The sequence below is a fragment of the Palaemon carinicauda genome, chromosome 19, assembly GCF_036898095.1.
Source record: "Palaemon carinicauda isolate YSFRI2023 chromosome 19, ASM3689809v2, whole genome shotgun sequence".
In the NCBI taxonomy this organism is placed as follows: domain Eukaryota; kingdom Metazoa; phylum Arthropoda; class Malacostraca; order Decapoda; family Palaemonidae; genus Palaemon; species Palaemon carinicauda.
Genome location: NC_090743.1, coordinates 50,366,293 through 50,384,309, shown reverse-complemented (window position 1 = coordinate 50,384,309; position 18,017 = coordinate 50,366,293). Strand labels below are relative to the sequence as shown.

The 18,017-nt window shown below is 43.3% G+C and overlaps 1 protein-coding gene across 1 annotated transcript in view; it reads right to left on the bottom strand.

Annotated features, from left to right (window-relative positions):
* Positions 1–18,017, bottom strand: part of LOC137658633 (protein POLR1D-like) — a 79,257-nt gene that overhangs the window by 38,583 nt on the left and 22,657 nt on the right. Inside the window, exon 2 of the mRNA XM_068393562.1 lies at positions 3,919–4,049. Coding sequence (XP_068249663.1) covers positions 3,919–4,049 — 131 coding nt within the window. The remainder of the gene's footprint in view (positions 1–3,918; positions 4,050–18,017) is intronic.

Below are 18,017 nucleotides of genomic sequence, written 5' to 3'. Positions count from 1 at the left end.
TCCCTCCAACCAACCTCTTTATGAAGGTTCTCAACAAGCTGAGATCCTTTTAGGGAACAGCAGCTCCAACAAGTTATTTCTCACGTACGAGAGGGAAGTTCTCCCGAAGGAGATCGCCTAAGACAAGCTTTCTCCCAGCTCTAAGGGAATAAAGCATAGGCGTATAATATCTCTCTTGCGAACGAGGGAGAAGTCCTTCCGAAGAAGAATATCGCCAAAGACAAGCTTTCTCCCAGCTTTATGGGAAAAAAGCGAAGGCTTAATAATCTCTCTCTCGCAAACAAGAGTGAAGTCCTCCCGAAGAAGGACATCGCCTAAAACAAGCTACCTACCAGCTCTATGGGAAAAAAGCGTAGGCGTAAGAAACTCTCTCCTGCGAACGAGAGAGAAGTCCTCCCGAAGGAGGACATCGTCTAAGGCAAGCTTCCTCCCAGCTCTATGGGAAAAAAGCATAGGCGTAAAAAATCTCTCGCGAATGAGAGAGAAGTCCTCCCGCAAGAGGACATAGCCCAAGTAAAGCTTTATATCATCTCTATGGGAAAAAAGCATAGGCGTAAACAAAAATCATTCTGAGAGAGAAGTTCCCCTCGAAGGAGGAACATCAAATTGAAGGTTGACAGCGAATGCTACCTCGTAATGAGGGCAGCTCACGAGCTACCACATGTGTACTACGTCGCTGTTACCTGTGAAAAAAAAAAAAAAAGTTGTTATCAATTACAATTCATGCTCCGTTGCACAAAATACACTATTCGGGGAATAAGTCACCTTCCTTGTAAGATAATTCCTCGAAAGGGAGCTGAACTGTTATAAACTTTAATTCTGTAATAAACAAACACGGCAGTGTTGAGAACCTGCCGAAGGACAACAACCTTACGGCGGAGGCAGTTGAATACAATGTCAACAGCACTAAAGTTACTCGTAACAACGTATATTTCCATTTATACATATATGCACTCAAATATATGTAAGATAAATGAAAAGACACAAGGAAACCCCCCCCCAAAAAAAATAAAAATAAAACATCAAGGCCAGTCTTTGCGGGAGAGAAGGACAGCATGTCCGTCCTCTACCGAGCCAAAAAGTAAAGTGGTTACTCAGCCGAGAGGTGTGAGTGAGCGGGGTAGCCAGTGTACCCCCACCCCCTCTAACTAGCGGATGGGGTAGTTATCCCTCACTAAAATTATCATGGCTCGTCTTTCAGCTGCGCTGGAAGTAATACCCTATTATAAATAGCGAAGGTTTGTATACGTGTCGGAACAATTAAATTTTTGATTGATTTAAGTTTGCTGAAGGTTCATTATCTTTTTCAGATAAAATATTGTACCTATTTGCAATAGGCATCTTTGCATTTCTCATTGAAGGGGAGAGGGATGGTGGTCTCCCTCTTTTTCGATTGAAAGATGGAGAAGCATTAGGCTTATGCACCTTCATTATGGTAGGTGCATCCAATAGCTCTCTAGTAGGGGATTTCTCCCCTAAAGCTGGCAATGATGCTACCCGAGATGAAAGCCTTGGGCTTTTCATCCAAGGGGTGGCAGATTTAGAGGAATGAGGGGGTGCCTTTTTGTCAAGTGGCACCGAATTTAAAACCGAATTTAAAATAGAGGCATATTAACAGCCTTGAGAGGTAATTTAGCAATATGATGACTTACATTACCTGGTCAAGGTGGTGTAATTTTTTCTATATATCCTGCATCCTTAGATTGTAAGGCCTTGGCATAACTTTTAGTTTTTCTCAGAAGTCGCCAAGCATATCCTACACTGATATGCTCTGCATCTGATTCCTGAACAGTAGCTTCTATTTCTTACTGAGTGCATTTTTTATTAGTAGCTTTATGATTTTGGCTACAATTACGGCACTTTGAAATAGCAGTGCAGGGTCCATGCTCAGGATCCGAACAATTTTCACAGATCATTTAATTTTTGCATACTCTTGATGATGTCCAAATTTATAACAATTATAACACAGTAATGGTTTCTGTTTGTAAACATGACGAACTGTAATCCTCTCATTTTTTTATGTATACATGAGAGGGTACATCATGGTCTTTAAATGTTAAAATAATCATAGTGGTTCATGGAATCTTATGAACCTTCCATATTTCTCTAGGACACATATCTAATCTTTTTTCATTAAATTCATAAAGATCTTTATTAAAAATAACCCCTATACCCTAACTGAAATTCAAATGTGGCTTGATGTCTACCATTAAATTTTCTTCTATCTTAATATTATTTGGCATAACAGACTGTGTTTTAGATTTGGCTCTACAGTATAGTGCCTACTTTCTGTTGTATTAGTTTACTAAATTTAAAATACTTATATTCTTCTTTCTTTGAGGTTGCTATAATCCACATTGGTGGTTTAGGCTTTCTTTCACTCATTAATTTTATTTTTGGGTCAATAGACTCATTTTGATGCCAGTCACTAGGGCAATATATGTCCAGGTTTCTAGGAGCAGTATTCATAGTGCTCCTGTAATCTTGCTATCATCAATTTTAATGTTTGAGACCTCACAGACTGCTTTAAAAGCCTCCTCGTGATTATTGAAGCATATCCATGTTTCCCATTTTTCATCTTCCCTGAAATTCATACTTATTTCAGTAATCTTACCAGTGAATGACTTAATTTCTGAACATTGGAGTGGTCCTTTTTCGTTCTTAAGTCAGCAACAGAATTTTCCCCAATTGAATTGCATGAGATTGTCAAAAGTGCCGTGGGGGGAGGGGGGGGAGTCAGCATATCCATAAGAGGGGGTTTCGTTGTCAGTAGGATCCATAACAGAAGGCTGTGTCTAGTTTGTTTTAGTTTTAGTTGTTAGTTGGTTTACCTCCTTGATAATATTAAGAAAGTATCATACGTTGGAAAGGAAATTTGCATTCTCCACTATCGGCGCAATGAGAGTATATTTCCCTGATGGTCTACTCCATACCCTACCCGAAGGATAACACCGAAACAGATATAAAGGCACAGGTGTAAGCTAAACCCGCCTGTTAGGACTGAAACCAAGAAAATATGGAATCATCCCCCCCATATCTGTAATGATGGGCTTCCGGCCAGAAGCCAGGAGTCCCACCTCAATGATTGGATCCTCCCGGATTCTGATGACCCAACCCCTGGAAATAGTTCCACCAAAAAGGTCCAAACCATCTTCGAGATGGCTGAGATCATCCAATACTCTCATATATAGCTTTGAATGCAAATACCTCCCAACTGTGATCCCTTCTCCCATTCATCTAAGCAGGCAGTAATAACGAATGTGGAAATATCCACACCATTCAAATAAAAAAAAAATAAACAAATTAACAAATAAAATAAATATCATATACTGTATATATGCATACATATACACATATATAAACTTAAGAGAAATAATACTCATAGAGTTAGGACAGCAAGACTAAAGAAAGTTTATAAATTTAGGAGAAGGTCAAAGTAATATTGAGCAGAAGAAATAGATGAAAGGAGGAGAAATTTAGATTCAAACTTGGGGAGCAATTTCCCTAAGTTTGAGAGCCCTCTAGCCCGTCACAATTTTTCAACAATAAGAAGAAACGCATGACTTCGTCAAGACATTCTCTTGTTAAGAGGGACTATCTGGCTGCTGGTACCAAAGCAAGTATTCAATGTGCTGGTGAGGGGGCAGGGCTTCCGCTAGTAACTATCGACACCTTGTTATAATTTTAACAACCAAGTTTCAGTTATGCTGAAAACATACTCCTATTAAAGGTCAAGGGTTTGTATATGTGAAGGAAAACAAATGTTAATCAAGTGTTCATATTGTTCATTCATTACTGTATTTAGTTACTACTATGTGTGTACTAGGAACTCTTGTGTTGCAATGCAGTCCTAGATTCTCCAATTTATAACTTTTAATGTTCCTTATCATCAGAAACCTAATTGTTTTAAAAACAAACCTAAAAGAGTATTATGCAGAAACTTCTTGTTTGTAGAGGGTAACTTTTTTTTTAGCCAACCAGATGGACCAGATATTTCTGCTCGAATTGCCCCTCTCTTTGCTTCTTGTAGTAAGGCTTGCTCTGCTAACCTGAAAGTACAGAAAAATTTTATTTTCATTATAAAATGATATTTTCCTTATAAAATAAATTTTTGAATATACTTACCCGGTGAATATATAAATAGCTGACGTCTCCGTCGGTCGATAGATTCCAAAAACTCGCGAGCGATCGCCATGAAGGATGCCGGGTGTGCCCACCAGCGCCGACTATCGGCCAGATACCGCATATACTTCTCAACCAAACCAGTTTTTCTCAGTCCGTAGGGTCTCTATCGGGGAGGAAGGGAGGGCCTTTAATATTATATATTCACCGGGTAAGTATATTCAAAAATTTATTTTATAAGGAAAATATCATTTTTAAATATTAAACTTAGCCGGTGAATAAATAAATAGCTGATTCACACCCATGGTGGTGGGTAGAGACCAGTATTAAAACAATAAAGGCATATATGCTCAAGAGTTTTTGACAACTATTCAAAAAACAAACTTGAGTATAGGTACCTGGTAAGGAAGCTGACTCTGATAATTACTCTGCCTCATTCGTCCGCTATCCTCACGAAGCCCAGCGATCCTCTTAGGATGCTGAAAGACTCCCAGGAGCTGCTATATCCAGGGTGAACACCCCTATAACAGGACCTCATCAATACCCTTAATCTGGGCGCTCTCAAGAAACAATATTTTGACCATCCGCCAAATCAAAAAGATTGCAAAAGACTTCTTAGTCTCCCGTACAACCCAAAATAAGATTAAAAATTTCAAGAGTAGATTAAAAGGATATTGGGATTAAGGGAATGTAGTGGTAGAGCCTTCACCCACTACTGCACTCGCTGCTACGAATGGTCCCAGTATGTAGCAGTCCTCATAAAGAGTCTGGACATCTTTCAAGTAATATGAAGCGAAAACCGACTTGCCTCTCCAAAAGGTCGCGTCCATAATACTTTTAATGGATCTATTTTGCTTAAACGCTACAGAAGTTGCTATCGCTCTAACTTCATGAGCCTTGACTTTAAGGAAATTATGATCCTTCTCACTTAAATGAGAGTGTGCCTCCCGAATCAAAAGTCTAATAAAATAAGACCACACATTCTTAGACATGGGCAAAGAGGGCTTTTTAACGGAGCACCATAAAGCCTCTGAACAACCTCGTCGCGGTTTAGTTCTGGATAAACAAAATTTAAGAGCTCTAACGGGGCACAGCACTCTTTCAACTTCATTCCCCACAATCTCAGAAAGACTGGGGATTTCAAATGATTTAGGCCAAGGACGAGACGGAAGTTCATTCTTGGCCAAAAAACCAAGTTGAAGAGCGCATACTGCTTTATTAGCGGAGAAGCCGATGTTCTTGCTAAAAGCATGTATCTCACTAACCCTTTTAGCCAAAGCCAAGCTCACCAAAAAATGTGTCTTGAGGGTAAGATCCTTCAGGGAGGCTGAATTTAATGGTTCAAACCTGTCTGACATAAGGAACTGTAGGACCACGTCCAAGTTCCAAGCAGGAGTCGAAATATGACGCTCCTTGGAAGTCTCGAAAGACTTAAGCAGGTCTTGGAGATCTTTGTTATTAGAAAGATCCAAACCCTTATGCCTGAAAACAGAAGCTAACATGCTTCTGTAGCCTTTAATGGTGGATGCAGAGAGGGAGCGACCGTTTCTCAGATAAAGCAGAAAATCCGCAATCTGCGCTACAGAGGCACTTGGAAGAGGAAATAGAGGAGGACTTGCACCAGTCTCTAAATACCTCCCATTTCGACTGATAGATCCTGATGGTAGAGGATCTTCTAGCCCTCGCGATCGCTCTAGCTGCCTCCTTCGAAAACCCTCTAGCTCAAGAGAGTCTTTCGATAGTCTGAAGGCAGTTAGACGAAGCGTGGGGAGGCTTTGATGAAATCTCTTTACGTGAGGCTGTCGCAAGAGATCCATCCGTAACGGCAGACTTCTTGGAACGTCTACCAGCCATAGAAGTACCTCTGTGAACCACTCTCTCGCGGGCCAGAGTGGAGCAACCAACGTCAACCTGGTCCCTTCGTGAGAGGTGAACTTCTGCAGCACCTTGTTTAGGATCTTGAAAGGTGGAAAGGCATAAACGTCCAGGTGAGACCAGTCCAGCAGGAAAGCGTCTATGTGGGCTGCCTCTGGATCTGGAACTGGAAAGCAGTAAGTCGAGAGCCTCTTTGTCAGTGAAGTCGCAAAAAGATCTATAGTGGGTTGACCCCATGTCATCCATAGCTTCTCGCACACAGTCTTATGCAACGTCCACTCCATGGAGATGACTTGTCCTCTTCTGCTGAGGCAGTCCGCCAAGACATTCATTTTTCCTTGCACAAATCTCGCCAAAGGAGAGATGTTACATGCCTTAAATGGAGTTCCTTCTGATCCGTGGACCAAAGACCCGAGCATTCCAGACTGTCCAGTGGAGCTCCCTAACCCAAATACGATGCATCTGAATACAACACATGGTTTGGGTTCTTGATCGCAAGAGAAAGACCTTCTCGAAGTCTGATGTTGCTGTCCCACCAAGTCAGACATGTCTAGACTGAGTTGGAGATTGGGAAAGAGATACTCTCTAAGCCCTTCTCCTTGTTCCAATGGTTTAGGTGAAATTGGAGAGGGCATAGGTTGAGTCTCCCCAGAGAGATAAACTACTCCAGTGATGAAAGAGTTCCCACGAGGCTCGTTCAAACTCTTACAAAGCAACTGTTTTTCTCTTGCAAGTGAAGGACTTTTAACAGAGCTTGTTCCATTCTTGTGGGAGACGAAAAGGCCAGAAAAATCCGACACTCTATCTCCATTCCCAAATAAAGAATAGCCTGGGATGGAGTACTGTAAGTTACGACTTCTCTACGTTCACTATGAGACCTAGCTCCTTGGTTAGGTCTAATGTCCATTAGAGGCTCTCCAGACAGCAATTTAATGACGACGCCCTGATTAGCCAGTCGTCAAAATAAAGGGAGGCTCTGAATCCTCAAAAAATGTAGAAAGCTTGCTACATTTTGCAAGGGCCTTGTAAAAACAAGAGGAGCAGGAATGAGGCCGAAGCACAGTGCTCGAAATTGGTACATTACTTTCCCATCCACAAACCTCAGATGTTGTTGAAAGTTTGGATGAATCGGGATGTAGAAGTATGCATCCTGAAGGTCGAGAGAGACCATCCAGTCACCTTCCCTTACTACTGCCAAGACAGATTTGGTAGTCTTCATCGTGAACTTTGTCTTGACAATGAACACATTGAGCGCACTTACATCTTAAGTACTCCTGCAGTGAACGTGGCTGCCAGATCATTGGAGCCATCCCTGATAGCCTTGTTCCTGCAGTGAACGTGGCTGCCAGATCATTGGAGCCATCCCTGATAGCCTTGTTCATGCATGACATAATTGTACAGCAATACATTGACAACTGGAAAGACCTTCTTACTTAAGGCTCCCAGTGACCAATCCAACAAATAAAAAACTTCAAACGCTCGAAAAAACTCCTAACAGGAGATGGTCTAGCTCTGAAGCAGACCATAAAATCTTGGAGCGTCGCATGGCTAGACGACGAGGAGAGTTCACTAGGCTTAAGAAGTCTCCCTGGGCAGAGGCAGGTACTCCCAAGCCAAGAACTTCTCCTCGAGCTTCTCCTGTGTCACACCAGACGCCCGAGCGAGAAGCTAATTAAGAAGGAGGAAAAGCAAAAGCAGACTTTCTTAAACTTCTCCTGGATTCCAACCAGTCTCCCAGTAAGAGCATGGCCCTCTTGGAAGAACAAGAGAGAACTGACTTCGTAAATGTAGGAGTCGAAGAAAGTCATGCCAAGAGTAAACCCAGACGGCGGAGCAGCCGTTACAAAACGAGTAGGACAAAATTTCACTAAAGAAATTCATAATTAAAAAACAAGGGATTGTTGGACCACCCTAGGTTACTCCTCTTCTGAATGACTCCCCAAAGGTACATTAGTTGAAAGGGGGTCATCAACTTCTTCAGAAGGCACATCATCTGATAAATCTAAAGTCTTGCGAGAAGGAGATTTATATTCAGAATGACGTGAAGGAAAAACCTGACACCTTGTATATGAACAGAAGTTAAAGTTGGAGGGTCGATGTCACGTTGTGACTGCAGAGAATGTTATTCTACTACATGTCGTGACAGAAGTAACTGACGTTCAAACGTCCCGTAGTAACAGCGGTGACTGCTGTTCGATGCTATATCGTGACTACGATGACTGACCCTCGACGTCATTACATGTCTACGGTGTCTACCGCTCAACGTCACGTCGTGTCTGCGGTGTCTGCAGCTCAACGTCACGCTGTGACTGCGGTGGCTGACGTTCAAAGCGTTCAAAGTTACATCGAGATTTATGCTCCGCATCTCGTTAAACAGCAAAGCTGTCACTAGGGATAACGTCAGCGTGGCGTAACAAAGCTCGTCTAGAAGGTTGAAGACTCGAATCACGTATCCCAGAACCGTGACGTACAAAAAGCAAAGGATCCTTTCGCACAGGAACAGGATCGAAAGCTTCTATTAAAGAAGAAAACTTTAACAGCATATCTTGCAAAACACTTCACTTCGGATCAACCTGTGACTGCGGTGGCTGACGTTCAAACGTCACGTAGTAACAGCGGTGACTGCTGATCGATGCTATATCGTGACTACGGTGACTGACACTCAACGTCACGTTGTATCTACGGTGTCTCCCGCTCACCGTCACGTCGAGTCTGTGGCAGAAACGTCTGTACATGAACGTCATCGCTATGAACGGGACTCTTATGATGACTACAGCTAAGACGTTGAACTTGTTCTGAAGGAACTAATAAACGTTTCAAACGTCTCGAAACTTTACGCCCAGGCTTTTAAAGAGACGAATCTTCGGAAGACGAGGAGAAACTTCGTCTCTCCTGTCTTATGGCAAGGACGTGCTTGACGAGCAACGTCTGATACCTTTGAGGGAACGTCTGCTCGTTGGTTTACACTCCTCACTCCCTTAGGTCCTACGACATTCCTTCTCCGTGGTGCAGGGGAGCCTGAAAGATGTCTCGGACTAGGCAAGTGACAAGCACGAACAAACGAACCCTCCGCAACACAGAACATGTTTTTTGCACTTACTTCACTGATATCACATTTTTTAATAATTTCACATTAGACATGGATAAAACTGATTTCTACCTAAAGCATGCAATTCTCCCTTAAATCAAAAGGTTACAATTGCGAAATGAGTCGTATAATGTAAGCACATTAGTACAAAATGAAACACACATGCAAAAATCAATTAACATATACATATATATCGAATAAAACGGAAATATATAAAGTTAAAAAGATCAGTAACTGGGGATGAGACTAAACACTAGTTCACTAAGGACTACGTTTTCAATCTCTCACCGTACAGTGCCTTGGGACGAGAATAAAAACTAAAACGTTTTATCCTCTCTCCCCGTACAGAGACTTGGGACGAGAGTAAAAAACTGAAGCGAGAACAACGTTACTCGCTCCCAAACTCCTTGTACAGAGACTTGGGACGAGAATAAAGATCAGAGCGTTCTCTCTTTTTCTCACTCTCTCTTGTCACTCACAAGAGAATGGCCCACTCACCCTTCGTCAATAACAGGTTATTTGACTAAAGGAAAAAACTGAAAGGACTCAGAAATTGAAAATTAACATGTTCTTTTAAATTAGTATCTAAAAAACTTCAGTTTGAAAGAAGAATGAACAAAACGTCAAAATGGATTTACTCTTTCTGCAAAGTGAAACCGTGATTCTCTCTTTCTCTATCGTAACGATAGAGCGCAAACTGCGTAGCATAAATAAACCAAAAGTTAGTTCATCTTTGAAAAACAGCACGAAGACTATTCAAAGAATAAATTTCTTAAAATATTTTCTAAAAATATTCATCTCATCACTCTTACAGAGCAACTGTTTTAATCTAAACAAAAATAAAAGTTGAATGGGCTCAACGTTGTTTAACTTCGTTTTCCAAGTTAGGACCGCCTACAAAGAATAGGTAAAGGCCGCATATAAACAAAAACATAAAATTTATTTCGATGTTTAGTATAAATGGAAAGCTAATCGAAGAGGCCTAATAAAGGCGGGTGAGATATAAAATATATAGAGGTAAATCTATAAATATCAACAATAATTTATAAAGTGATAAAATAATTACTAAAAGCCTTTAACACACTTCCGTACACTGAGGGAAGGGTCGGCCATCTTTCCTCTATGGAAAAACTAGAGCGAGATTAAAAAAGCAAGGGCAAAAACTTTTCCTCTCCTTTCAAAAGCATTTCTTTTGAAGATAGTATAGAATAATCCAACACGGCGAAAGCAATAAGACCAAAACCAAGTACTTCACCAATCGGTAGAAAACTCGAGGTCAAGCGCGAGCGGAAACAGTGTTGTCTTTAACACCGACAGAGAAAAACTGGTTTGGTTGAGAAGTATATGCGGTATCTGGCCGATAGTCGGCGCTGGTGGGCACACCCGGCATCCTTCATGGCGATCGCTCGCGAGTTTTTGGAATCTGTCGACCGACGAAGACGTCAGCTATTTATATATTCACCGGCTAAGTTTAATATTTAAAAATAAATTTTTAAATATACTTACCTGGTAGTTACATATATATAGCTTAAATCCCGCGTTTCGTGCGCGCACGGCAGAAATTCAAATTTCGCGGCAATCACCGCCAGGTGAGTAGTGAGTAGGTAGTCATACCTGAGCGCCATCTCTCAGTAGGTAATGGAACCATTCCCAGCATTCCTCAGAAATTCCATGCCCCTGTTTTCAGAGGGGAGGAGGGAGGGCCCTTTTATCTGTATGTAACTACCAGGTAAGTATATTTAAAAATCTATTTTATAATAAAAACACCATTTTTAAATATGAAACTTCCCTGGTAGTTACATATATATAGCTGATTGACACCATTGGTGGCGGGTTAGAAAACCTCATCCCGTCGGGAATTCGTATAATTATTAATAGCTACAAAGCAGTAGTATCAATAATCTGATTCTTACCTGATAAGGAAGCTGGCTTCATAGTTATCCTGCCTCATTTGCCTGCATTCCTTAAGGGACTCAGTGATCCACCCAGGGGGCTGAAAGTCTCTATGGGGCTGCCACAAGGTCCTCGACCTTAACGTGGCTAGACCTCCACCCTTGCTACCCTGGCATACCTGATAAGGAAGCTGGCTTCATAGGTTTTTATGCCTCATTTGTCTGCATTCTTTAAGAGACTCAGCGATCCACCCAGGGGGCTGTAAAAGTCTCAGTGGGGCTGCCACAAGGTCCTCGACCTTAGCGTGGCTAGACCTCCACCCTTGCTAACCTGGTATAGCCATGGATAATGATTCTGACCACCTACTCCAATTAGAAAACACACACCATAAAAAACCAACTTGACTTGCATCTCAGACTGTGGAAGGCTGCAACAACCTTCACAGACAACCTGTGAACACAAGTACAAGAAAAAAGGCAAGGGTATATATAAAAAAGGTTATAGGGAAGAGGCAGTAGACCCTTCTCCAACTACGACGCCGGAGGTAACGTACAGATCCTGGGAACAGCAATCCTCAAACTGGGTCTTTACATCTTTGAGATAAGTCTGAGAAGATTGATTTACTTCGCCAGAAAGTAGCATCGAGAATTGACTTCATTGACTTATTGTGCTTGTAAGCCATGGAAGTTGCAACAGCTCTAAACTCACGTGGTTTTACCTTAACGATTGGGAAACTTCGTTCCTCACCATTCTGGTGAGCTTCCCTTATTAGATCCTTAATGAAAAAAGCCAGGGCATTCTTTGATAAAGGCAAAGAGGGCTTTTTAACTGAGTATCAGAGGTTGTCTGCTTGTCCTCTCAGGATTTTGGATGTGTGCAGAAAAAATTTCAGAGCTCTCACTGGACAAAGGCCTCTCTCCTTCTCCTGTCCAACTAAGTGAGATAGCCCTGGAATGGTAAAAGATCTTGGCCAAAGTCGAGAAGGATTCTCGTTTTTTGGCGAGAAAGCCGAGCTGAAGGGAGCAAACTGCATTTCTCCATTAAAGCCCACTTCTTGCTGATGGCTTGTAACTCTCCTACTCTTTTGGCTGTAGCCAAAACAACTAGGAATAGAGTCTTTTTGGTAAGATCCTTCCAAGAAGCCTTGTCAAGGGGTTCAAACCTACTTGAGGTCAAAAAGGCTAGGACTACATCCAGGTTCCAAGAGGGAGTTGGATTGTCCTTTCTCTGAGCGGTTTCAAAAGATCTAATGAGATCTGAGAACAGAAAGTCTGCTATTTGGGCTATAGAGGTACTGGTAGAGGAAAATTTGTTAGTCCTGCACCATTCTCTAAACACGTCCCACTTAGATTGGTAAACTCTAATAGTGGATGTCCTTCTAGTTCTCACGATACCTTGTGCAGCTTCCCTTGAAAAGCCCTTCGCTCTTGCCAGCTTTTCGATAGTTGAAAGGCAGTCAGATTGAGAGCGGGGAGATTCTGATGGTACCTCTCTATGTGTGGCTGTTTGAGTAGATCGCTCCGACTTGGTAACGTTCTGGAGGTATCTACCAGCCACTCCATCACTTCTGCAACCCAAGGTCTCATGGGCCAAAATGGAGCTATCAGGGTTATGCGGGCGTTGTGTGATTCCCTGAGCTTTTTCAGGACTGACGCGTGGGAGCAATACACTGGCAACCTCTTTGTCATCAGTGTACCGAAGAGGTCTATCGAGGGTTGACCCCACAACATCCAAAGGCTGGTGCACACCTCGTGATGTAGGGTCCACTCTGAAGTTAGAACGGTCTTCCTCTGCTGAGAAGGTCTGCCCTGACATTCTTTTCTCCTTCTATGAAGCGAGTTATCAGGGTTATGTCCCTCGCTTTCGCCCACAGTAGTAGATCTCTCGCAGCCTCGTAAAGTGAGTCTAAACGAGTGCCTCCCTGCTTCTTGATGTAGGCCAACGCTGTGGTGTTGTCTGCGTTGACCTGAACCAAGTTTCCTTGGACTTCCTCCTGAAAGTTATTAGTGGTAGGTGAATGGCCACTAGCTCTTTAATGTTTATTGCCATTCCCTCTGAGACTCTTCCTGGACCCGATATCTCGGCCTTCCCCAGTGTTGCACCTCACCCCATGTCTGAGGCGTCGGAATACAACTCTAGGTCGGGGTTCCTCTGATAAAGTTTGAGGCCTTCCAGGAGTTTGTTGGCATCGTGCCACCAACTCAAGTGATTCCTGATCCCCAGAGGAATCGGCAACCACTTTACTAGACCTTGACTTCACGTCCAAAATTTGCAAGATGGAATAGAAGAGGCCGTGAATGAAGTCTCCCCAGGGATACGAACTGCTCGATCGATGAGAGGGAGCCCAGTGGACTCATCCAATCTCCTACCGAGCAGGACCGTATGTCAGGAAGTGTCGCACCTTTTCAAGGCAATCTAGAATGCGTTTCGGGGCTGGGAAAGCCCGAAAAACCACTGACTGAATCCTCATCCCCAGGTAGATGATGTTTGCGAGGGAGTCAGTTGAGATTTTGCCAGGTTCACCACTAGACCTAGCCATTGCGTCAAGGATATTCTAATTTGAGACCCTCCAGACACTTTCCTTGCGACCTGGCTCTGAGTAGCCAATACTCCAGGTGCATTGATATCCGTACTCCCTTCAAATGTAGCTAGCGAGCCACATTGACAACCACTCAGGTGAAAACGTAGGGAGCCGTGCTCAGTCCAAAACAGAGTGCTTTGAACTGATAAGTAGTTTCTTGGAACACGAATCTCAGAAAATTTCTGTAGTTCGGGTGTATCGGGACGTGGAAATACGCGTCTTGCATTTCTAACGACACCATCCAGTCTCCCTGTCTGGTGCCTGCAAGTACTGATGCAGAAGATGCCAAGGAAAACTTGACTTGCCTATGAACTTATTCAGAGGACTTACGTCCAGAACAGGTCTCTAACCCCCCAAGTTCTATGGAACTAGAAAAAGTCTGTTGTAAAATCCCTCTGATGAGAGGACTTCTACCACTTCTATTGCTGCTTTTGACAGCATCTGGTTAACCTGCTCTTGCAAGAGCTGCTGCCGGTAGTGGAATACTTGTCTAGAGATTGAGTTCACTTCGGGTTTTGGTTGTTGTTTGGGGTTAAGAGGTTGACCTCCAGCAGCCATTCTCTGTCCTCTTCTAGACAAGCTCTCCCACGAAAGGGCTGACGCGTGGGAGGAGCTTCCTTCTCCTTCCTGGCTGCAAGGTTAGTCGGAAGCACTTCTTCGCAGTCCTTTGCAATCAGATCTAGCGTTGCCTATGCGTAATAGCTGCCTATAAGTCCTTCACTAGCTTTGAAGGGAAGAGGAACTTTGCTGTGAAAAAGGGTTGTGAGTTCGACCGACCCATCCCTCACCGTGCCTGCGAGGACTCCTAGAGTCCAGTCCATTCAATCGTTCAGAGTCGAAAAAGACCTCTAGACCGATCTGGCTAACACTGTTTCCTTGAAAGAGGAAAATTCCTGGGGTCTACCCTTCAAAAACTGCGAGAGCGGGCTCCAAGGTACAGCCTGCTGAAAAGTCCTCCGGATATAAGTCCGCCAGAACTGCAAGTAATCTTAAAGATCTGCTGCATGAAGAGTTTTCTGCGTTTCCTCCTCTGAGATCTATCCAGGCATACCTGATAAGGAAGCTGGCTTCATAAGTTTTAATGCCTCATTTGCTAGCATTCCTTGAGAGATTCAGCGATCCACCCAGGGGGCTGTAAAAGTCTCTGTGGGGCAGCCACATCCTCTAAAGGGTTAGCGATCTCCAAAGGAGAACGAGTGGGAGTAAACACACGCCTCGCCTTCAATGCTTGTGTCCCGCATACGTTCAGCATGCTGCGAAGAAGAGTCATGCTGCGTCCAGCATGTCTCGAGGGAGAGTCATGTTCAAGTGCTTCCAGCATAAGTCCATCATGCTGCAAGGAAGCGTCAACATAGCGACCCGCATGCTGCGAGGGTAAATCCTGCTCGCGTACGTCCAGCGTGCGTCCCGCATGCTGTATGTTCACAGCGTGATGCGAGGAAGCGTTAGCTGCGCGTCCAGCATGTCGCGAAGGAGAGACAACTGCTTGTCAATCATGCTGTGGGGACAAGTCCTGACTGCATGCGTCCTGTGTGTACAGCATGCGCTCAGCTCGCGTGCATCCAGCATGCTGCGAGGAAGCGTCATGCTACGTCCAGCATGCTGCTGCTGTTGTGAGCTTCCTCTGTTTGCGACTTGTAAACGTCAACAGGGACGTAATGGACCGTTGAAGCTCTGACAGACATGATGCTTGCTGTGAGGGAGCGTCCTTGCCGACTCCCGTAACACGTCCAAATCGCTGCGAGCGAGTGTCCATGAGCGCTGCAACTCGTGTGCGTTCTTGCTGCGAGAGAGCACTCGGGACTATGACATTCGCGATCCTGACGCAGGGGGAGCGTTCTGCTCGAGTGCGTACAGCACGCATGCATCCAGCATGCTGCATGTGCCAAGCATGCTGTGAGGGAGTGTCAAAATGCTTGCCGCCTCCCGTAAGGCATCCAGATCGCTGCGAGGGAGCGTCCATGATTGCTGCAGCTCGCGTGCGTTCTTGCCGCGAGAGCGCACTTGGAATTATGACGTTCGCGATCCTGACGCGGGGAAGCGGCCCGCTCACATGCGTCCAGCAAGCATCCTGCTTGCGTAAGTCCAGCATGCTGTGAGAGAGCGACAACTGGGAGCTGCGTCAACCGCCGGCGAGGATAACACTTTTACCTCACCTTTCCAATGGCGAGGGTGAGCGTACTGGGATACGTCAATAGGATCGCTCGAGGGGACGTTCGTTCGCTGATTAAGGTCTAACATTTTCCTTCGCCTTTCGACTTTCCTTCTCCCAGGGGTTGGGGAGCATGGAAGAGCTCCCGGGTTAGGAGTATGACGGACACGAACGAATGCACCCTCCACTGCACTGCGTCATTTTACTTACCACTGAACACTAGCACTTTTAACTATTTCACATTAGATCATAACAGACCTGCCCGTTGCGAGAGATTATACTCTTTCGCCAAGGGCTAGAAAGAAAATACAATAGGTTATATGATTAATACTGTATTAATATTCTCAAAATCAAAATATTAAATAACGATAGAAAGTATTGTGAAACAATAACGATTGTCAAGAGTACTACATAGCGTAAATTGACTGTACGCTCCTGAAATCTCTATATAAATCGAAAATTAACTAAAGGAAATATACTAATAGGACAAATATATACTTAGAAATAATATATTTCCCTACATCATAAAAATTAAAATATTTGTGCTTAGTAAGTTAGTATTTTTACATCTCTTGCAAGAAAAAGAAAATAATTCACATATTTCAAGTCATACTAAGTAGATTACTTCACAAGCTTGTGACGTCATAGCGATGACGGACTGATTCCTTCAAGGTATTCAGATCTCGCCCTGCTAAGAGTTTACGTCACATGATTGAGACGTCATAATGCTTTTCCTTCCAATATATCTTTAAGAGTTGTTCGTTAGTTAATAAAGTAGGGGGGAAAAACTCCTTGATCCTATCCATTTCAATATACGAACATAGAAAAGAAAACAAATACACACATTCCCTCTGCTATTACTGTGTGGGAATCAAGAGCAGCTTGAAAGCCGGTCTAGCCCTTTAATTTAACAACAGAGGAACCATCTTGAAAATCAAGTTATCTTAAACTATCTTATTCGTGTGAAAAAGGAAAATCCAATATTTTCGATAGTCGAAAGGCAGTTAGTGATTGCCATAAAATATAAACAATGGGTACTTCACCACATTTGTAGATAAAGCAAACCCACAACGAAGCGAATTTCCGACGTGTTGACTCGATCAACGGCAGGGAATTTCTGAGGAATGTGGGGAATGGTTCCATTACCAACTGAGAGATGGCGCTCAGGTATGACTACTTACTCACCTGGCGGTGATTGCCCCGAAATCTGTATTTCTGCCGTGCACGCGAAACGCGGGATTAAAGCTATATATAAGTAACTACCAGGGAAGTTACATATTAAAAAGTATTCTTCAAATATGACAAATTTGGAAGTAATTTGTATTTTTCCTCATCATACAAACATGACAAATTTGGAGATAATTTATATTTTTCCCTAAATAATACAAACCTTGAGTTATTTAGGTGGATATTCTTTCCGTGGCAGCTGGCAGTAGCCATTAGTCTTTAAATGCGAGGTGGCAACTCTGCCTAACCGCTTAGCGGGTAGGCAGAGGGTGGCGGTTGGGTACCCAGCCGCCTCTATATATACTCTCACAGCTGTGAGAGACGTCACTTTTTATTGCAGGCAGGATTTTTGGGGGACAGGTGATGGCAGGCCAATTTATATAAATAACTCCAGGTTCGGATTAGTTTGGGAAAAATACAAACTATCTCCGAATTTTTCATTTGTTCCTATACTACCAAACTTCCGTATTAATGTGGATAACTCACTCTTAGGTGGGTGGAAGTCCTAGATCTGGCATGGACATTGACCTGGTTTTGCCTAGTACAGTACAGTATATGACTGTGGTCTAGGAAAAACTTTGACACCTCGCTAAAATATACAAAGTGAGTATATTCGCAGCCTGTGCAATTTAGTAAAATAGAAGTTATTTGTATCAAATGTCTGAGGTTTAAATAAGAAAAAAACAACAAGACGTATCCCATTGCTCCCTCACAGAAGCAATGGGGATGTGGACAGTAAAAAAATTTTTAGTTCATACTAGGCTACACAAGGGAAGTGATAATTACCTGCACAGGTTAAAGCCAGCTTGCAGAGACCCATGGCACTGTACCCCCAAGAGAGGGGAAGATGAAGGAAGGAAAGCCAGACATTCTTCTCATTCATCCCAGTCTAAACCCGGGTAACCAATGCCCCCAACCAACTGCTACTTGTCCATTAAGGAGCCTGAGGTATCTTAAACCACCTGTTGAGCAGCCACCACAGGACTGATAGTTAACCTATCGAGCTTCCTGTGGGTCACATCTTGGTGGTAATGGGTTGTGAATACGGTTTGTCTTTTTCCACACACCAGCATGGAGGA